General features: G+C 43.1%; 1 protein-coding gene across 4 annotated transcripts in view; it reads left to right on the top strand.

Moving 5' to 3' along the window:
- Positions 1 to 22707, top strand: part of LOC137384711 (ATP-binding cassette sub-family D member 2-like) — a 132279-nt gene that overhangs the window by 73915 nt on the left and 35657 nt on the right. For all 4 annotated transcript variants that reach the window (XR_010977639.1, XM_068059019.1, XM_068059021.1 and 1 more), the window contains 2 exons: positions 101 to 195; positions 20990 to 21135. Coding sequence is in view for 3 of the 4 variants with exons in the window: in XM_068059019.1 (XP_067915120.1) it covers positions 101 to 195; positions 20990 to 21135 (241 nt within the window). In the remaining variant the exon portion in view is untranslated. The remainder of the gene's footprint in view (positions 1 to 100; positions 196 to 20989; positions 21136 to 22707) is intronic.

Genomic DNA, 22707 nt, shown 5'->3' with positions numbered 1-22707 from the left:
GACACAAACATAGTGGCCTGCATGGTTTTCGACCATGATATTTCTATTTTGATAAAATTCATTTTGATCAATTCTTTCATTGTTTTATTTTACCTGTCAGGACAAGTTATCGATGTTGATGTGGGAATTGTATGTGAAAATGTTCCAGTTATTACCCCAAATGGAGAGGTGGTTGTTTCCAGCTTAAATTTCAAGGTAAGCTTTAAATACTAAAACCAAGCATATTGAAAGTAATGTTGATTAAACATCACAATTGTATCATTGTGCATCACAACAACATGTGGCGTATCACTTTAAAACATCCAACACCAGCTACATTCTCTCTCTCTCTCTCTCTCTCTCAATAATATATATATATATTTGTACAGACTTTTAGAGGAAGAAGTTAATTAACTGTTGCTGTTTCATTTCATACTGGTGGTTATCCTGATATATAAATTACCAATGTCTTTCGAAAAATCATTTAATGTAAATGTAGGCAAACTTTCTCTCACTGTAGAGATCTGACATACCAGTTGAAATATTGGAAGATATGTCCGGTCTTTCAGATGGAACAGCAGTTTTCCAAAAGCTGAATGACAGCACTACAAATAGATAAGAAATTAGCCTTTATTTTTAAAATAAATATTATATACTTTTGCAATATCACTTTTCCTTAAGTATTTCCTTACTGTTAAAAGTAGTACAAGGTACTAGAACTTGAAGTTCGTGTGTATAATGAAAATGTGGATGTAATCAGACTGTCAGAGACATTTTTTTAAATTCATTCATGGGATGTGGGTGTCGCTGGCCAGGCCAGCATTTATTGCCCATCCCTAATTGACCTTTTGGCCGGGTTGGACTTGTCCTGCTTTTTGTGTACAGGACGTACCTGGGCAATTTTCCACATTGCAGGGTAGATGCCAGTGTTGTAGCTGTACTGGAACAGCTTGGCTCAGGGTGCGGCAAGTTCTGGAGCACAGATGTTCAGTACTATTGCCGGAATGTTATCCGGGCTCATAGCCTTTGTAGTATCCAGTGCCTTCAGTCATTTCTTTATATCACTTGGAGTGAATTGAGAAGGTGGTGGTGAGTTGGTTTCTTGAACCGCTGCAGTCCATGTGGGGTAAGTACACCCACTGTGCTTTTAGGAAGGGAGTTCCAGGATTTTGACCCAGTGACAGTGAAGGAACGGCGATATAGTTCCAAGTCAGGATGGTGTGTGACTTGGATGGGAACTTGCAGGTGGTGGTGTTCCCATGCACTTGCTGTCCTAGTCCTTCCAGTTGTTAGAGGTCGCGGGTTTGGAAGGTGCTGTCTAAGGAGCCTTGGTGCGTCTTGTAGATGGTACACACTGCTGCCACTGAGCGTTGGTGGTGGAGGTTGTGAATGTTTGTGGATGGGATGCCAACCAAGCGGGCTGCTTTGTCCTGGATGGTGTGGAGCTTCTTGAGTGTTGTTGGAGCTGCACCCATCCAGGCAAGTGGAGAGTATTCCCTCACACTCCTGACTTGTGCCTTGTAGATGGCGGTCTGGCTTTGGGGAGTCAGGAAGTGAGTTACTTGCTGCAGGATTCCTAGTCTCTGACCTGCTCTTGTAGCCACAGTATTAATATGGCTACTCCAGTTCAGTTTCTGGTCAATGGAAGCCCCTAGGATGTTGATATTGGGGAATTCAGCGATGGTGATGCCATTGAATGTCAAGGGGAGATGGTTAGATTCTCTCTTGTTGGAGATGGTCATTGCCTGGTACTCGTATGGTGCAAATGTTACTTGCCAATTATTAGCCCAAGCCTGGATATTGTCCAGGTCTTGCTGCATTTCTACATGGACTGCTTCAGAATCTGAGGAGTTGAAAATGGTGCTGGTGCAATCATCAGCGAACATCCACACATTTGACCTTATGAATGGAGGAAGGTCATTGATGAAGCAGCTGAAGATGATTGGGGCTAGGACTCTACCCTGAGGAACTCCTACAGTGATGTCCTGGTGCTCAAATGATTGACCGCCAACACCACAACCATCTTTCTTTGCGCTAGGTATGACTCCAGCCTGTGGAGAGTTTTCCCCCTGATTCCCAGTGACTTCAGTTTTGATAGGGTTCCTTGATGCCTTGATGTCAAGGGCAGTCACTCTCACTGCACCTCTTGAGTTCGGCTCTTTTGAACCACGGCTGAAATGAGGTCGGGTGCTGAGTGGCCCTGGCGGAACCCAAACTGAGTGTCACTGAGCAGGTTATTGCTAAGCAAGTGCTGCTTGATGGCATTGTTGATGACACCTTCCATCACTTTACTGATGATTGAAAGCAGGCTGATGGGGCGGTAATTGGCCGGGTTGGACTTGTCCTGCTTTTTGTGTACAGGACGTACCTGGGCAATTTTCCACATTGCAGGGTAGATGCCAGTGTTGTAGCTGTACTGGAACAGCTTGGCTCAGGGTGCGGCAAGTTCTGGAGCACAGATGTTCAGTACTATTGCCGGAATGTTATCCGGGCTCATAGCCTTTGTAGTATCCAGTGCCTTCAGTCATTTCTTTATATCACGTGGAGTGAATCGAATTGGCTGAAGTCTGGCATCTGTGATGCTGGGGACTTCAGATGGAGGCTGAGATTGATCATCAGCTCGGCACTTCTGGCTGAAGATTGTTGCAGATGCTTCAGCCTTATCTTTCGCACTGATGTGCTGGGCTCCCCCATTATTGAGGATGGGGATATTTTTGAAGCCACCTCCTCCAGTTAGTTGTTTAATAGTCCACCACCATTCATGGCTGGATGTGGCAGGACTGTAGAGCTTCGATCTGATCCGTTGGTTATGGGATGGCTTAGCTCTGTCTTCCGCATGCTGCTTACGCAGTTTGGCACGTAAATAGTCCTGTGTTGTAGCTTCACCAGGTTGACACCTCATTTTGAGATATGTCTGGTGCTGCTCCTGGCATGCCCTCCTGCACTCTTCGTTGAACCAGGGTTGGTCTCCTGGCTTGATGGCAGTGGTAGAATGGGGGATATACGGGGCCATGAGGTTACAGATTGTGGTTGAATACAATTCTGCTGCTGCTGATGGCCCACAGCGCCTCATGGATTCCCAGTTTTGCATTGCTAGATCTGTTCGAAATCTATCCCATTTAGCACGGTGGTAGTGCCAAACAACACAATGGAGGGTAAATCAATCTGAAGGCAGGACGTCGTCTCCACAAGAACTGTGCGGTGGTCACTCCTGTACTGTCATGGACAGATGCATCTGCGGCAGGTAGATTGGTGAGGACATGGGTAATGCTAAAGGCTAGATGTAAGTTTTATCTAATAAGGTGCAAAATATGACAGAAAACATGAATTTGATAGAGAAAGGAAAGTAGTATTATTATTCAGAAATAAGAATCCGGTCATTATTAAAATTTTCTTTGGCATAGTGAAATCTAACAATTTCAGTTTTAAAATTGACAATCCTACTGGATTACCAGTGCATGATGCGTTGGTGTTGATGGGGATGGGGTTTGATCTCCCCATTCTGATGATTTCTCAGTCTTCGCAACATTGCTGTGAGGAAGCGCCAAAGAAGTGAAGAACCTCCAAGCAAGAGGAGGGAGAATATTAGAAATTCCTACTCGATTGAAGGTTATGGTGTGATTTGATTGAAGTTTTCAAGATATTAAGGGGAACAGATAGGATAGATTGGGAGAACATATTTCTGCTAGTTGGGGAGTATAGGACTAGGGGTCATAGTCAAACAAAAATAGAGCCAGACATTTCAGGAGTGAAATTAGGAAACACTTATTCAAGCAAAAGGTGATAGCAGTTTGAATTTGATGTCCGTAAACAACAATTGATGCCACCAATGCTCAAATGTCAATTTTAAAACTGAAATTGATAGATTTTTGTTAGCCAAAGGTATCAAGGGATGTGGGGCAAAGGCAGGTATTTGGAGTTAGATTGCAGATCAGCCATGATCTCATTGAATTGTGGAACAGGCTCAGGTGTTCACAATACATATCGTTGATCTGGATGTGGGGACCAAATGTAGTATTTCCAAGATTGCCGATGACACAAAATTAGGTGGGAATGTGTGTTGTGAGGAAGATGCAAAGCGGCTTCAAGCGGATTTGGACAGACTTAGTGAATGGCAAAGAACCTGGCAGATGGAATATCATGTGGAAAAATGTGAGGTTATCCACTTTGGTAGGAGGAATAGGTGTGCAGAGTTTTTCTTTAATGGTAAGAGATTAGAAAGTGCAGATGTACAAAGGGACCTGGGTGTCCTTGTCAATAAGTCACTGACAGCTAACATGCAGGTGCAGCAAGCAATTAAGAAGGCAAATGGTATGTTAGCCTTTCTTGCAAGAGGATTTGAGTACAGGAGTAGTGAAGTCTAGCTTCACTTGTACAGAACCTTGGTTAGACTGCACTTGGAGTACTGTGTGCAGTTTTGGTCCCCTTAACCTTAGGAAGGATATTATTGTCAGAGAGGGCGTGCAATGAAGGTTCACCAGACTTGTTCCCAGGATGGCAAGACTATGAAGAGAGATTGGGGAAACTGGGCCTGTATTCTCCAGAGTTTCGAAGAATGAGAGGTGATCTCATTGAAACCTACAAAATACTTAACGAGATAGATAGGGTAGATGCAGGTAAGATGTTTCCCGATAGGGGAGTCTAACACCAGGGGACACAATTTCAAAATAAGGGGGAAGCCACTTAGGACAGAGATGAGGAGAAATTTGTTGAATCTTTGGAATTCTCTACCCCAGATGGCTGTGGAAGCTCAGTCACTGAGTATGTTTAAAGCAGCGATTGACAGATTTCTAAATACAAATGATATAAATGGATACGAGGATGGTGTGGGGAAAAAGGCATTGAAGTGGATGATCATTTGAATGGTGGAGTAGGCTTGATGGGCTGAATGGCTTACTCCTGCTCCTATGTTCTATGAAGAATGTTATGGGCAGAGGTCAGGGAAGCAAGCACCAGCAGATACAATGTTCAGTGAACCTGTTGAAAGATGGGAGGAGAAATGAAGGGATGTAATTCCCCTGAACAAAAGAAGTTTTAATCTTGGGTAGGGTTACTTTCAAATCAAACTAGGTGGTAGCCAGTTGCAATGGATTAATGCAGTTGCCCCAAATTAAGTAGAGTTAAGGATCCTTCAAAAAGGAGCTGTAAGCTTAAGGAGCTAAAACTAGAATGCTTTTTGACTCAACATCTTCTCGGAATTGTGGAAGAGTGAACTTCGATGGTGGGAAGCTTGGACTCCGGGGAATGTCATTTCAGTTAATATGAGAACATGGGTGTGAAGAAAGAATAATAAAACAACTGCCAGATCTTGGAGCAGACTCTATTAAGGCAATTAGAGAGGTAATAGGAGAATACATTAGGTTAGAAAACAATATTAAAGAGGATACAATGTAATATGGAGTACTGAAAATGGTGCTGGTCAAATTTGTACTATAAAGTAAGGTAGTTAAACAAAATTGAAGAGAGTCTGGATGGTACATTGAGTTGGATCAGAGTAGAAAGAGTTTTCCTCTGCCTTCCTATTGCTGACCAGGAAATGCTTTATTTTGGCATTAGTTGCCAGTGGTATGTTTGTTATCCTGGAAATGCTGTGATGTTGATCCGATACATCAGGCTGAATTTTATCAGCCCCTCGACATCAGGGTTCATGGCCGGCAAGGGGGGAGGGGAGGGGCTCGTAAAATACTTGCTGGATCGGCCCGCCGTGACTCCCAATGCGAGAAGGCCCTGCTGCATTTTACTGGTGGCGGCAAGGCCTCGGTGCAACCTCTCCTTCATTTAAATATTAAAATTAAGATAAGATGCAAATCAACTTACTTTGTCCCGGCGGCCTTCACACGCCAATTTTTCGGCCACCAGCCACAACTCGCCCGCCTTCAGAACTCCGTATGGAGCTCCACTAGGCGAGATACTAGTGGGGAAGGGGGAGGACTGAAATGATCAGGGTTGGGGGAGCGGGGAAAACCTTTTTTATTGGCTGTGGGGATGGTAGGAAGGGGTTGAAGGACAAATGTGATGAGGTTGGGGGGGAAAGTACGGGGTGGGAATAAATTTATTGTTTGTCATATTGGCCTATAAAGCAACCATTGGGGGTGGGTTGGGAAAGGGCCTCCAGCTTTTGGTTATTTTTAAAAAACAATTAACAATCATTTCTCTTTAAAAATTCAAATTTTTGCTAAGGGCTTGAAGCCCTTTAAATTAGCACCGGTGGTGGTGTTGGTGTTGGATGCCATTGCCGGGGATGGAGCGGCCAGCCCCTCTACGTCATCAGGGGCAGTCGCTCCGCCCCTCCATTTAAATGAGCCTCCGCACGAAATACCATGGGGGCTCAGCAGCGGCCGCGCGCTCATAAAATGCAGCCCATAATGTTAATCTGTTAATTGTGTATCAGTTGTTTAATTCTATACAGCTGGAAGGTGTTAATTGGTGTCTCACGTGAGCACTTACTGAGACTGGTGGAGGTTTTTGAGTGAGGAGCTACATGTTTGTAATTCTTTTGCTCTGTACAATAAATGTGAAACTGACTAAAGGTAGGCTCCAGCATCACAAGCTTTCTGGAATTTGATACACAACACAGCTAATACAATTCATAATATAACACATCTCTTGTGGCATTGCTTTCAGTGAAGTACAGAATTCAGTAGAAGCTTAAAAGAGGCAGTACTAAATGAAGTGTGCTGTTAGTTACAAAAATACTTCACCAATATCCATTTATCCTCATTGGTCCTGGTGCCTGGAAAATTTGAGATTATCAGAAAAGTGTGACAAATGCATTGTGATACAGACACAGTTAAAGAGTGGCTCATACTTGACACAACCTGGAATGTGTTAATAGCTGATCATCTTTTGATGTTGCTTTTTGATAGTTTGTAGCAGTTTCTGATGCGAGGTTGCTAAGGCAGAGCAGTGGTTAACTTAGTCTGTCTCTTTAAGACCATAACACTTTGACTATTGGGATAGTATTATGTTGACCATAGAATTATTCTAAAGTCCACTGTGGTTGCATCCGAGTTGGTCGGCTACCTAGCAATTCTGCGCCACAGATGTAGGACTGGATTTTATTCTCCCTCAGGTGTCAGGTTCCGTGGGGGGCGCCTGATGATGCCTCCGAGAGAGGTCCACCGTGGACCCCAACGCCCGGAAGGCTGGTCCAATATTACCGGTGGTGGCAAGGCCTCGTGATGGCCTCCCACCGCTCGGCGACGGGACCCCAATTTAAATATATAAATAAATGAGAATGAATTAATGAAACTCACGTTGCCGCCTGATGTCCCGCTGTGTTCTTCAGCCCAGTGGCCGGCACTCCCGTGCCTTCAGTTCCCCATCCAGGGAAACTAGGTGCCCCACACGGGTGGAGAGGGGGAGATAAGGTAAGTTTATCAGTGCGGGAGGGGGGGAAACGGGGTCAAATTAATATCATGGGTCTAGGGGAATGGTGGGAAGGGTTGTCGTTGAAAGTTTGTGTAGTTTGGGGGGTGTAGGTCAGATGGCAAAGGTAAGTGCTTTGGGCGGGGGGGGGTGGCGGGAATAAGGGCAAATAATTAATTTAATTGTTATTGGGGCTCGGAGAGATGCAAAAGAAATGTATTTATTTATTTTAGTTCACTTTACTCTTAAATATTTAAATCAGCCGGTAGGGCTAACAGCCCTTTAAAAATGGCATCAGCTCCTGCGCACAGGCAGCTGACGCCATTGCTGGGGACGGACAACCCGCCCCCTCCACGTGATTGGGAGGGGTGTGGAGGCAGCCTGCCCCAGCTATTTAAATGAGCCGCTGTGCTTAGAATTGCAGTGGCTCCGTGACATGCGGCCCGTGCGGGCGGGCCACCATTTTTTCACGAATTCAACCTGTAGTTGTAAATTCTATGTTTATAGTTTGGCCTTCAGGTAAAGCTATCATATCTCCCTTAGCAAGTGAATGACCTATTTAGGGAACCATCAGAACACCTTTAAACCATCCTAGGTATGGTTAGCAAGTCAGGTAGCATTTAAAATGGCTTGCCATCCATTATTGAAACAAAGCAGTGCTCATTTTTAGGGCGAAAAATATTCCTACGTTTAGGAATTCGACTGAGGTAAACAGGGAAATGGCCTGTTCTGAGTACGTCCCAGAAATTACTGTCAGTTACTGTCTGCTCCTTAACTGAGGGGTGGGACCTTATGTCATCATTATTTCAAGATGAATGTTCTTCTCTTTAAAAGGAGCAATCAACAAATATAGTTATCAAGAAAATAATTTCTTTAGATATAGCCGTCCTTGTACATTCTTAAATTACTGAAAAAGGCAGTAAACAAAAGGCTCTCCTCATAATTTTTTGCCTGCAGAAGTTTTTTAAAATTCATTTATGGGATGTGGGCATTGCGGGCAAGGTCAGCATTTATTTCCCTTGAGATACAACTGAATGGCTTGCTAGACTAATTCAGAGGGCACTTAAGAGTCAACCACATTGATATGGGTCTGGAGACGCACATAGGTCACACCTATAAGTAAGGACGGCAGATTTCCTTCCGTAAAGGGCATTAGCAAACCAGATGGGTTTTTATGACAATCCGGTAGTGACATGGCCACTATTATTGATACTAGCTTTTTTATTCCAGATTTATTTAATGAACTGAATTTAAATTCCCCAGCTGCTGTAGTGGGACTTGAACTTATGTGTCTGGATCATTAGTCCAGGCCTCTGGATTACTAGTCCAGTAACATACCCCTGAACTACAAGAATTTATGGACCTGGATCTTAAGGTGTAAAACATGTCTATTCAAAAGGAGTAAACAATCACAGCGCTGTCATAAATTATCTAACTGGTGCGGCCTCGAGATCAGCTTGTGGCTGAGGATCTCAGAAGACCTATTTTGCCCTTAGACTTATTCTCTTCTCACTGCAGTACAATTTGAGAATAAGTTATAAGAACACCTTAAATATACTTGTGGATATTGTCAATCTTACTCTAACTCTGAGCTGTGTCAGGATATCTCTCATTACCTAGAAAATTACTCTACTCTCCTTCGCCTCTCTTGACCCTTCCCCTGTCTGTAAATTGTCTGACTGCTTGTCTGACATCAGTATTGGATGAGCAGAAATTTTCTCCATTGAAACATTGGGAAAACAGAAGCCATTGTTTTCAGTCCCCGTCACAAACTCTGGTCCCTTGCCACCGAATCTCTTAGAATAAATTTTCAATAGTAAGAAATTTAAATGTTGATGCTCAGAGAGATTTGGGTGTCCTTGTATAAGAAACACAAAGTTAGCATGCAGGTACAGCAAGCAGTTGAGAAAGCAAATGGCATGTTGGCCTTTATTGCAAGGGGGCTTGGACTGCAAGAATAAGGAAGTCTTGCTACAGTTGTGCGGGGCTTTGGTGAGACCAAATCTGGAGTGCTGTACACAGTCTTGGTCTTCTTATCTAAGGAAGAATATACATATCTTAGAGATGGTGCAACAAATGTTCATTTAGATAGATTTCTGGGATGAGAGGGTTGTTCTATGATGAGCGGTTGTGTAGATTGGACTTATACTCTCTGGATGAAAGAGAAGTGGTCTCATTGAAACTTGTAAGATTCTTAGAAGGCTTGACAGGATAGATGCTGATGCATTGTTTAACCTGGCTGGAGAGTCTAGAACTAGGGGGTATAGTTTCAGGATAAGGGGTCAATCATTTTAGACTGAGATAGGGAGGAACATCTTCACTCAGAGGGTTGTGAAGCTTTGGAATTCTCTATCTCAGAAAACTGTGGATGCTCAGTTGTTGAGTATATTAAAGGTTGAGATGGATAGATTTTAGCATTCCAGAGGAATCGAGGGTTATGGGGATCAGGTGGGAAAGTGGAATCGAGGTCCAAGACCAACTATTATCTTATTGAATGACGGAGGGGCTGTATGGCCTATTCCTGCTGCTGTTCCTTATGTCATCACGGCATAATATCTCTCCAGCTAAATACTCTTAACATTTCAGTTTTCTACCTAGACAGTAGGATGCAGGATTCCATCAGTATACAGCATGTAAATCCTCTAGCTGCTGTCAGGTGACATTTATTATGATTGTGGATTCTGTATTAGTGTTATAACTGAATTATATTGCTCAGTGGTCTCCGCAAAACATTTTCCGCTGTTGCAGGGCATGGAAGTTCATCAAGAATCTATGGTTGCTTTTGCTTTCTAATCTTCAGAGATAATTGTTTGCAAGATTCAGATTAGATTGTACTGTAATCTTTGACACTTGTAGAATAAAGTACTGATCTCCTGGATTCTGGAACTACTCACAAAGCACATAAAATGATTGGAGGACTCATTGGTGTGGCTAGTGCTCCAATTCTTTCAGAAACAGATCCAAAATTAGGCAATGTGTGTTTGAATAGACAACATGTTGTCATCAGATTTATCAACAAATCAATAAGGGATTTGCAGGAACACATCCTGATGTTTGTATTGCTGATATCGGATTATGTTTTCGACACGAGAATGGATGGAATGTAATAGCAGGTTTCATACAGAGGGTAATGTTATACCTCCCACACTGAGCTTATCATTTATGTTATAAATTTTGTTTTCAACAAACTTAGGTTATCCAGAAGTCGATTCAATGGCCATTTTGCAGAATATGTGGCTTGAGAGATCTTGTTGCAGCACTTGGCTGCAATGAGTGTTGTTTATTTTTTTTATTCATTAGTGGGATGTGAGCGTCACTGGCAAGGCTAGAATTTATTGCCCATCCCTAATTGCCCTTGAGAAGCTGCTGGTGAGATGCCTTCTTGAACTGCTGCAGTCTGTGTAGTGAAGGTACCCCCACAGGGATGTCAGGGAGTGAGTTCCAGGATTTTGCTTCAGCGTTGAATAAGGAATGGCAATATATTTCCAAGTCAGGATGGATTGTGATTTAGAGGTGTTTCTATGCACTTAGTGCCCTTGTCCTTCTAAATAGTAGAGATTGCAGGTTTGGGAGGTGCTGTCAAAGAAGCCTTGGCGAGTTGCTGCAGTGTCTCTTGTACATGTTGCAGCCACCAGATGCTGGTGCTCGAGGTTATAAGATGGTGGAATGGTTGCCAATCAAGTAGGCTGCTTTGTTTTGGATGGTCTCGAACTTCTTGAGTTTTGTTGGAGCTGCATTCATCCAAGCAAATGGAGAGTATTCCATCACACTGCTGATCTGTCATTTGTGGATGATGGTAGATTATGATTAGATTCTCCCTTGTTGGAAATCGACATTGCCTGGTGCTTGTGTGGTGTGAATGTTACTTGTCCCTTAATCAGCCCCAGCCTAAATGTTGTCCAGATCTTGCTGCATGCTGGCACAAACTGCTTCATTATCAATGTGTTGCGAATGGAATTGAACACTGCAGTCATCAGCTGTTTAGACCAAGGCGGGAGGAGTGCACTGTTTATTCTTGTCCCACTTCTCCACAGGTCACGACATATTATTTAAATTTTCCGACTTATCAATATGGTCAATCAAATACTCTATTTTCCTCAGAATAAATCACACTAACCAGGTTTCTTTACTGAACAACAAAAATATCAGTTTATTATAAAGCAAGTCTTAACCAGTAATAAAGTAAAACATGAACACACAGATTTTAAATTTTAAAGTTCACTTTTTACCTTAGTCCCTTCACACTCACACACTCACACACTCACACACTCACACACACACACACACACACACACACACACACACACACACACACATATGCATACATGGGTTAACCGAAAAAGTAAAAGGGATTTTATAAATTCAGAGTCTGTTACAGACAAAAGAACTTGGGCAGATTACTTGCACATTTTTGAAGAAAACAGCAGATGAGATATGTTGTTCCAAAACTGGCATAAGGTGGCGTTGAGAATTAATTTTGGCAGGCTATCTTCAGAGACAGGAGACTGATGAATCGACACGGTGAACGTCACAGGGTCTTTTAAGGATTTTCTGGAAAGCGAGCTGGGTTGTGGTCTTCTGTCCTTCCTTGACACTTCAGCAGCAGACTTGACTTAATCTCACTCCAGAAGGTAAAACCACACTGACCAACAACCAAAAAGCTTGAGTTTTCTGCCCTTCCAGGCGTGCTCTGCTGCTACTGGGCTTGTCCAAGCAAAGAGGCGCTTGTCACTCCTCTGCCCCTGTTGCCAGGGTTTCTGTTCTATCTTTAATTTGTGTCATGTGACAATCAGTAACATTGTTGCCAACGGCTCCCTCAGTGTCCTCTTGATGGCTGTCTTTTTTTAAAAAACACTGGTCCAACATTTATTCAGTTTAACTATAAATTTCTTTAAATTTTTTTTAACAAAATAGAATCACTTTCATAACACAGCAAACATCCCTACTTCAGACCTTATGAAGGATGGAAAGCCATTGATGCAGCAGCTGAAGATGAGCATTTGACAATTTTTACACTTGATTCAAAATTTTTTGCTACGTTATGTCGGAGGTTATCTATTCCAGAGAAGATTATGATGTTGAAATGTTACATGTCATGGCATCATTCAGATGTAAATTTTACAGCATCTGGGTTTCAGAAGCTCTTGAATATTGTACCAGCTAAATGAGGTAGTGGTATAATCCTGGGTTACTATTACTCCAGTTTGCTGATAAACTTAAAGTAATCCCATATGTTCCTTTAAAAAAAGATTCTAAAATATGTATCATTGGGCTGAATTTTACAGCCCCCCCCCAACTTCGGTGGTCATGGTGGGAGTGGGGGGCGGAAAATGCCTCCGGCAGAGGCTCACCATGGACCTCGACACGGGGAAGGCCCAGCCTGATATTGCTGGCGGCGGGGAGACCTCGTGGTGGCCCACCCGCTGCTTGCTGACCTAAGCCACATTTACATAGTTATTTTGGGGGGTGGGGGGTGGAGGAGAGGGTCAGGATAAATTTATTTAATTTTTAAAATTACAGTGCAGCTTTAAAAATTTAAAGTAAATGGAAGGGCTTGAAGCCCTTTTGAAAATGGCATAAGCACCTGTGCAAAGGCGGCTGACACCATTGTCGGGGCAGACCACCCTCCCCCTCCACGTCATCGGGGTGGGCGGTCCACCTCAACCATTTAAATGAGGTATTGTGCTGAATATCGCGGCAGCTCCGCGAAGTGCGGCCTGCCATTGTTTATGTCGGTGGTGTGAATGTAAAATGCAGCTAATTGTGTCATCATTTGGTAGCGTTAGAATTGCCAGGTAATAGAAAAGCCAGTTTTTCCCTCCAATTCATCATGACATTATGATCAACATGTAACAAATTGTAGTAGAATTCCATTTGTCGGGCAACCATGTGGACTAATAATGCAGGCTTTCACCAAATATTATTCATATTAATATCCATGACAATATGAAAGGCACAATTCAACATGGTGGCTCCTCATCAGAGCCCTTTCCTATCCTGAGTGGCGTGAAACAGGGCTGTGTTCTCGCACCCACACTTTTTGGGATTTTCTTCTCCCTGCTGCTTTCACATGTGTTCAAATCCTCTGAAGAAGGAATTTTCCTCCACACAAGATCAGGGGGCAGGTTGTTCAACCTTGCCCGTCTAAGAGCAAAGTCCAAAGTACGGAAAGTCCTCATCAGGGAACTCCTCTTTGCTGACGATGCTGCTTTAACATCTCACACTGAAGAGTGTCTGCAGAGTCTCATCGACAGGTTTGCGGCTGCCTGCAATGAATTTGGCCTAACCATCAGCCTGAAGAAAACGAACATCATGGGGCAGGATGTCAGAAATGCTCCATCCATCAATATTGGCGACCACGCTCTGGAAGTGGTTCAAGAGTTCACCTACCTAGGCTCAACTATCACCAGTAACCTGTCTCTAGATGCAGAAATCAACAAGCGCATGGGAAAGGCTTCCACTGCTATGTCCAGACTGGCCAAGAGAGTGTGGGAAAATGGCGCACTGACACGGAACACAAAAGTCCGAGTGTATCAAGCCTGTGTCCTCAGTACCTTGCTCTATGGCAGCGAGGCCTGAACAACGTATGTCAGCCAAGAGCGACGTCTCAATTCATTCCATCTTCGCTGCCTCCGGAGAATACTTGGCATCAGGTGGCAGGACCGTATCTCCAACACAGAAGTCCTCGAGGCGGCCAACATCCCCAGCTTGTACACACTACTGAGTCAGCGGCGCTTGAGATGGCTTGGCCATGTGAGCCGCATGGAAGATGGCAGGATCCCCAAAGACACATTGTACAGCGAGCTCGCCACTGGTATCAGACCCACCGGCCGTCCATGTCTCCGCTTTAAAGACGTCTGCAAACGCAACATGAAATCCTGTGACATTGATCACAAGTCGTGGGAGTCAGTTGCCAGCGTTCGCCAGAGCTGGCGGGCAGCCATAAAGACGGGGCTAAAATGTGGCGAGTCGAAGAGACTTAGTAGTTGGCAGGAAAAAAGACAGAGGCGCAAGGGGAGAGCCAACTGTGCAACAGCCCCGACAAACAAATTTCTCTGCAGCACCTGTGGAAGAGCCTGTCACTCTAGAATTGGCCTTTATAGCCACTCCAGGTGCTGCTTCACAAACCACTGACCACCTCCAGGCGCGTATCCATTGTCTCTCAAGATAAGGAGGCCAAAGAGAGAATATTCCAAACACATTCTTTAGAATGAAAGGGCGGGCTTAAAATCAAATCAAGAATAATTGGACTCCATTTTTGGCATTACAGTGGAATTTTAATTTCTGTAGAGGTTAAAGAAATGAAGAAATAATGAATATTAACTGTCTTTAAAATGATCTTCCTCATTATTTCATGGAAGTTTATTTTCCATATCCGTAATCCGTAATTTCTGTTCTTTTGTGTATCTTTTGCTCTCTTTCTCTCCATTTTTCTGACATGGAGTGCTTGGTTGTTTTTGAGAAGGATTATTCCTCACTGTATAAGAATGGTCCATTCTGCGGGATGCTTGTGTTGATTTGAACTGAGGACTGGTGTAGGCTGTGCCTCAAGCAAAGCTGTTACAAACAAAGCTCTTAAGAGGGCACAGTCTCTTTCTTTTTCTCCCATTGGACAACGGACTTATACTGATGTATGTAGAGAATAAACTTCAATCAATAAAATCTGGAGAACCATAGGGCGTTGGTAAGTTAAGCATTTTCTGTTTAAAATTTTTAATGAAGGATAAAGAAAGAATGTGGACTCAGACTTTCTAGTATTGCACACTTCATTTTGTTTCATGTTGCATCCGACTTATTTTAATTCCTGTTGCTTCCTGCTTTTCCTACAGAAGCTGAAATTGACATTTTGCAGGAGAGCTTTCTTGCACCCTCAGCTGGATTTGCACAATGACGTGTTGTGGTGATCTTTCTTTTGGCTGTTAATTACATTACAAACCAATTGCACGTAGTACATTACATAAAATAGTGGCTGTCCTTGTTTATATTTTCTTAATAAATGTTATTAATCAAAATACCATCAAGAAATGATATATAATATTTTGAATGTAACTGAGCAATCTCTTTCAAAGGAAGTTATAATCTGATCTTGATATTTTGTTACTCCCAACATTTTGCATCAGTAGTTATAGTTTGGTACATTGAGTTCTTAATGACAGTGATTTTTTTTTTCCATCTAGCTTTTGTTGTCTTATCAATAGAGAGAAAAGGAAAAACTGCTAATGCTGAAAGTGTGAAACAAAAATAGGAAATGCTGGAAATACACAGCAAGTCCATCAAAATTTGGAAGGAGAAAAGTTCAGTTAACATATTGATAGAGAGCTTGTACAGGGCCTCTGTCATCTTGTTGTTTGCTACACCTGGACAGATCCACTGGTGTAGAAATTGAAGGCCATTGTTATCTTCACTGCCATTGGCAGTGCTATTCTCACCCTGCTGTGCAGTGCACCTTAGATAATGCTCCTGCCTGAGGTGGAGGTAGGAGTAGTGTGGCGAGGGCCTTCCACTGGGAACCTTCCTCCTCCTCCCTCTGTACTCTTTATTACCTGTCCTCCATCTCCACGTCATGCTGCAGCCTTAGAGGAATTTCAACTATCAGCCCCCATCACAGAAAGCAGCCTTTCTCCTAACAGAATTTAAAAAAAAAAAGAAACTGCTGGAAATACCCAGCATCTGTGAAGAGAGAAACAGGTTTAACATTTCAGGTCGATGACCTTTCATCAGTTCTGAGCCGAATTTCACGGTGAAGATTTGCAGACGTGATGATGATTTGAGTCAGTATTGGTTCTCACACACTGGTCACCAGGTTGCACTGCACCAATGTGTCAACTGTATCATAAGCTTTTCTAATTCTTTTGTGTGTCTCTGTATTTATATTGAATTTTCAGGGTTCCAAAGCCCACCACTTCGTCCTCGCCGAGGAACCTGGACAGTGAGTAAGAAAGGGTCGATCGAAGCAGGGTGAACTATGGGCCGCTTACCGTGAAGGCCTGTTAGGAACCCGAGAAATACTCAGCAGACGGGGCTGTGGCAAACATGTCCTCAACAGTAGAACAGGCAAAGGAAGATGTGCCACCTGAAATGTCTCCATGGCTGTTCTGGCAAACGGAGGCTGCTGCAGAATGAAACCCCCCAATCGTCTTGGTTTCCTTGCCATTAGATCAAGGTGTCATTCTGTCAAGAAACATGTGGAAGCTGGTGTGCAACAATTTCTCCACGTTAAAAGATGTCACGTGCAGGCGTTTTACTTTCCGAGTACATCCTCCAAGCCCTTTGGCGACCAGCAATTGGTGATGAGAGCAGGATTGTGTTGCCTGGAAGCTTCTAGTCATGATCTGGCACGGAGGCGGCAGTTACAAGGTGGTTGTCTGACACTTGGCTGAGGCAGGGGTGCCTTTCGGCTGTAACTGTGACTGAGCAGCCCTGTCTAGGGTCCACTCTGCTCACCCCTTACTGGGAAGGGGGCTAGAAAAGGTGTACTAAGCATAGTCTGCCTCACCTCTCCCAACTGGATAGCCGCGCCCAGAGGGATCACCTTCTGCAGTAGAAACATGCAAAAGACGCAAGTAGTAAAGTTTAGGACCTGAAATATCAGGACCCTAATGAACACACCCACGAGGGAATGCCCAGAGTGTGGCACTGCGTTTGTCGCCCGAGAACTCCGGTCATATGACATTGACATCGCCACTCTGAGTGAGACCCGGCGAGCTGGAGAGGGGCAGCTCAAGGAACATTGAGGCGGCTATGCTTTCTTTTGGAAGGGAAAATCAGAAGAAGAATGCAGAATTCTTGGAGTTGGATTCGCCATCAAGAATGAACTTGTCAACCAGCATCATGAGTTCCTTCTTGGAAGCAATGAGTACCTCAAGACCCTTCGTGTCAAACTGGCAAGGAGCTAATACGCCACCGTGATCAGTGCACACGCCCCAACTCTAGATGTCAATGACGAAACCATGGAAGATTTCTATGCCAAACTTGAGCAAGCTCTCTATGGATTTCCGAAGTAGAACAAACTTATTCTTCTCAGAGACTTCAATGCCAGAGTTGGAAGAGATTCCAGTCTCTGGAATGGAACCATTAGCAGGGAAGGAATTGGAAATGTCAACTCCAATGGCATTCTTCTTACCAAATGTGCAGAACATGGACTTATCATCCCCAATACCCTGTTCCGCCAGAAGAACAAATACAAAACATCATGGCAACACCCATGGTCCAAACACTGGCACCTGATTGATTAAGTCATTGTCCGTGCCCAAAATCACAAAGATGTTTGCACCACCAGAGCATTGACAGGAGCTGCAGATTGCTGGATCGATCACCAACTTATTTGTTCAATCATGCCCATCAAACTGGCTCTCAAATGACGATGCAACAGAAGAGATATCCACGAAAGATCAACGTCGAAGCTCTGAAGGATCCTATTAAAAGAGATCGATTCTAACAATGTTTTAGGGAAAAACTTCAATCAAGAACAGAAGAAGAGTGTCCACAGAGCGCTTGGGATGTCCTTAAATCCAATATCATCAACACCTGCAAAGATACACTTGGACTTTCTGTCAGGAAACATCAGGACTGGTTTGATGAAAATGATCAGGACATTAAAGAACTGATTGATCACAAGCGCAAGACTTTCTGTGCCTGGCAGAATGACCCAAACTCAAAGCAAAAGAAACTGGCTTACCAACAAGCAAAGGCAGAGGTACAAAGGAGCCCCCGTAACTTGAACAACAGGTGGTGGGCTGACGAGGCAAAGGAAATTCAGCATCTCGTTGACATGAATGATACCCGTGGCTTCTTTGCTGCCACAAAGACCATTTATGGCCCAAGTGCTCAAGGACCAGCTCCTTTGAGGCTTAAGGATGGGGGAGATCTTGATCAAGGAAAGGGAAGCTGTCAACGCTCATTGGAGGGAGCATTTTGAAGACCTTTTCAATTGTTTGAGAGTGTTTTCAACTACATCCCACAACATCCAGTTAGGGATGAGCTCGGAACACCACCAACGCCTATGGAGGTGATGAAAGCCATCACAGAAATGAAGAACATCAAAGTGGAGGGAAGTGATGGAATCCCCGCTGAAATCTTTAAGCATGGAAGAGAGGAACTAACATTACAGCTCCACACCCTCGTCCTACAGATCTGGAATGAAGAGGAAGCCCCGAATGATCTCAAGGATGCTATGATTGTGACAAACTTCAAGAAAGGGGACAAATCCAACTGTGGAAATGATAGAAGCATCTCCCTGCTCTCCATTGCAGGAAAGCTCAATACAAGAACGTTTCTGAACCGACTCATTACACTTGCTGAAGAGCTAATCCCTGAATCGCAATGATTTAGGCCATCAAGAGGCACTGCTGACATGATTTTCACAGCTCGCAATCTACAAGAAAAATGTCACAAACATCAACCTCTCTACATAGCATTTTTGACTTGACAAAGGCCTTCGACTCTGTAAATCGTGAGGCACTCTGGAAGATTCTGTTGAAGTATGGATGTCCTCCAAAATTCATCACCATTCTTCGCCATCTTCATGATATGTGAGCAGTGATCCTTAGCAACTGATCCATTACAGACCCCTTTGAGTTTAAGACAGGAGTTAAACAAGATTGTGTCATTGCCCCAACTCTTTTTTTTTGATCTTCCTTGCAGCCATGCTCCATCTGACTAGAGACGAGCTTCCTGCTGGAGTGCAGCTTATTTATCGAATGGACAGCAAACTATTTAATCTCCGGCGACTCCAATCAAAAAATAAGACCACCCCGACTTCAGTCATTGAGCTGCAATACGCTGATGAAGCTGCAGTAAATGCTGTGTCAGAAACGGATCTTCAGAGAATCGTCGACGTATTTACTGTAGCATCTGAGAAGATGGGCATATTGAATTTTCAGTACAGAAACAGGGCACTCCAGCCAACAGGTCTGTGCTGGCGCTTATGCTCCATGCAGGCCTCCTCCTACCCTACTTTATCTAACCCTATCAGTATATCCTTCTGTTTGTTTCTGCCGCAGGTGTTTATCCAGCTTTCCCTTAAATGCATCTATGCTAGTCACGTTAACTACTCTTATGGTAGCACGTTCCACATTCTAACCATTCTTTGGGTTCTCCTGAATTTGTTTTTGGATTTATTACTGACATTATGAGCACCTACTTTTGGACTCCCCACAAGTGGAAACATCTTTACATCTACTCTGTTAAACCTCATCATAATTTTATTCGGTCACTTCTAGATATACTACTCTCGCATACTTTTAGCGTTAAAACACCATCTTTAATTCTCAAATAACTTCCCTCAATTTTATAAATCTAAGTGGAACATGGATTTTATGGGTCCCCTTTTGTCCCCTTTTGTTGGTGGTCACTTTTGACAGATGTGCAGGAATTGTGACCTTGGATTTCTCCCTGTGATAGGGGGAAAAGAAAACTTACAGTTGGCAGGTTTATTCCCTTAACTTCTCAACCTTCTATAACAAAGAAAATAGAACGCTTTGGTTAAAATGGTCTCGATCACTCAAATATACCAATGCATTCATGTTTTTTTTCAGCATATCTCTTCCTTCTAAACTGTCATTTCTTTTCTCTCTTCTTTCCTTTTTTTGCTTTTATTCTTTTTATCCCCTGAATTCATTTTTATACATAATTAGATCCTCAAATAAAGTTTTTACATGCTGAAAAATACCCTTATTTGCTTTCTACTAGTCCAGGTTTTTCTTAGTCTCTCAGTTTAATTTAACATCTGTAACAGTAATTTTATTGGGGCATTAAATTGCGGTTGGAGTATACTGGTGTAATTTCTGCATAGAAATAGAAAAAAGTTAGATTTATTTCCAATTTCAGTGATCAGTTATATTTTCAACTATTATTCATCTTCACAAACCAAAGGCTTAACACATGTAGGATAATTTAATTATCATCAACATTTTATTTGGAAGAGTTACAAAATATGCTGATGTAAACTAAAATCATGTTTCTTCCAGATTTTTAAAATACTTTTCTCTGAATTATATATAGTATTGCACCAGAAACATTGGCCGGATTTTTACGGCCTCCAAACGAGCGGCCGGTGGCGAGAAACAGCCCGCCCACCCCAGGCCAGTCAAGGCCCTTAAGTGGCCAATTAAGTGGCACTTGGGGGCTTCCTACCGCCACCGCGGGTATTTTACCCTCGCCGGTTGGAAGACAGAAGCCTCAAGAACCCTGCCTGGTAAAACTTTCTTGTGGGTTGGGGGGGCCCTCCTGATTGGGCGCTCTATGCCCCACGGAGGGCTGCTCCCGAAGCCCCAACCACCCCCTACGCACAACACTTCACCCACTGCTCTAACTGACCCCCCCCTTGCTCGGCGGGGCCCAGCCGATTGTCCTTGGTGAGGCCCTAAAAACTTAACTGTCTTCTGGGGGCTGTCCTTCACCTTGCTTGCGATGGCTGGGTGTAGTCCCAGCCGTGGCCACCGCTCCCGGTGGCACTGCTGGGTTTAAGAGCTGCCAGCCCGCTGATTGGCCGGCACCTCCATTAGGCACAACCTCCTGTCTCATGGAGGTAGAAACCCAAGACCAATTAAGTGTCTGGGGAGTGAAACATGCCGGACATTATTTGTATGCAGTAACACTAGAGCAATAATTTGCAATTGTTCATCTGATTTTTGTTTTGCAGGTTGATGAAGGCATGCATCTCCTTATTACTGGTCCAAATGGCTGTGGAAAAAGTTCTTTATTTAGGATATTGAGCGGTCTATGGCCAGTGCATGGAGGGGTATTGTATAAACCGCCTCCTCAGCACATGTTCTATATTCCACAGAGGTGAGTGCTTCAGATTCATTGAATTTTTAAAAATTTTTTATCTTGATAAATATGCTTCCCATATCGTTTTATTATTTTCTCTGTGATTTGCCAATTTGTTAACATACTTTCATTTTAAACAGTTATTTTTTGTTGACACTTAAATGAGAGGAAATTGTATACTATTTCATATGTTTAAAACATGATTACTTGTCCCAAGACATTTTTGAATTATACTTTCTTCCTAATAGTCGGCTTATGTTTGTCCTAATTATGTAGCTAGTTATGTAAAGTGTGATTATTTTAAAAGTGGTTTACTCTCAATTATAATAAAACATATTTTGAAAAATTACCAGCCTCCCCCAAATTAGACACTATTCCAGTCACACTTTAACTAGGCTCATGTTCGTATAATTATCGGTAAGTAATAAATGCATCTTTTAAAAAAAAATCTTGCATTTTATCCAACATGTATGTTGGCCATTAAACACATTTCTGCAAATTCCTTGCAGCTGATTGACTTAAATTTTGGATTTGTAAAATAACAAATTGCAACTGAAGGTAGGGAATATATGAAATGCGAGGAAAGCAAGCAGAAGAATTACTAATGAGGAACTTTCTTTGGCCTCCTTGTCTGACAGACAATGGGTAAGCGCTTAGAGGTGGTCAGTGGTTTGTGGAGCAACGCCTGGAGTGGCTATAAAGGCCAATTCTAGAGTGACAGACTCTTCCACAGGCGCTGCAGATAAAATTGGTTGTTGGGACTGTTACACAGTTGGCTCTCCCCTTGCGCTTCTGTCTTTTTTCCTGCCAACTGCTAAGTCTCTTCGACTCGCCACTCTTTAGCCCCGCCTTTATGGCTGTCCGCCAGCTCTGGCGATCGCTGGCAACTGACTCCCACGACTTGTGGTCTGTGTCACAGGACTTCATGTCACGTTTGCAGAGAAACTAATGAGGAACTACCAAGGACATAAGAAACAATTGATTCACCCACAAGCAATCAGCAAAATCTTCCAATAAAAGAAAGAATGGAAACCAAATCGCTTCAGATTTTTTGAAAAGTCTTTCAACTGTCATTTTGGTTCCTCTACTAAGCTGAGGATTTGCTTGGAAATAAGGTTTGTGACCTCAAAAAGTCATTAAAAAATTCAACATTTTCAAGAAAATTATATTTGGCACTGGCATAAATGCAATGTTATTTTACTCTCTTTTTTCTGCCTTTCTTTGGTGTAGATGTCAGCAGTTTTCTGGATAGCTGCAGTAGTATGCCTTGCAAATGCTAGAACAATGTCCGATTCCACTGGGATCACCAGCATCAGAATATTCCTGGTCTCAACCTAAAATTGTTTTTAAAAAAAAAACACTCAGATGTTTGACATACGCTCAGTAATCTGTAGCATTGCTAGAGTAAAGTGTGCCTGTTGGGCATAACAATATAGTGAGTCATTTACGGCATAGAAGAAGGCCATTTAGCTCATTAAGTTCATGCAGCTCTCCGCGGAGCAATCCAGTCAGTTCCACTCCGCCACTTGATTCCTGTAGCCCTCCAATTTTACTTCCTTCAAGTGCCCATCCAATTTCCTTTTGAAATCG

Source organism: Heterodontus francisci, chromosome 27, assembly GCF_036365525.1.
Source record: "Heterodontus francisci isolate sHetFra1 chromosome 27, sHetFra1.hap1, whole genome shotgun sequence".
NCBI classification, from domain to species: Eukaryota; Metazoa; Chordata; class Chondrichthyes; order Heterodontiformes; family Heterodontidae; genus Heterodontus; species Heterodontus francisci.
Note: the sequence above shows the minus strand (reverse complement) of the source record. Positions and strands in the feature narration are given on the sequence as shown.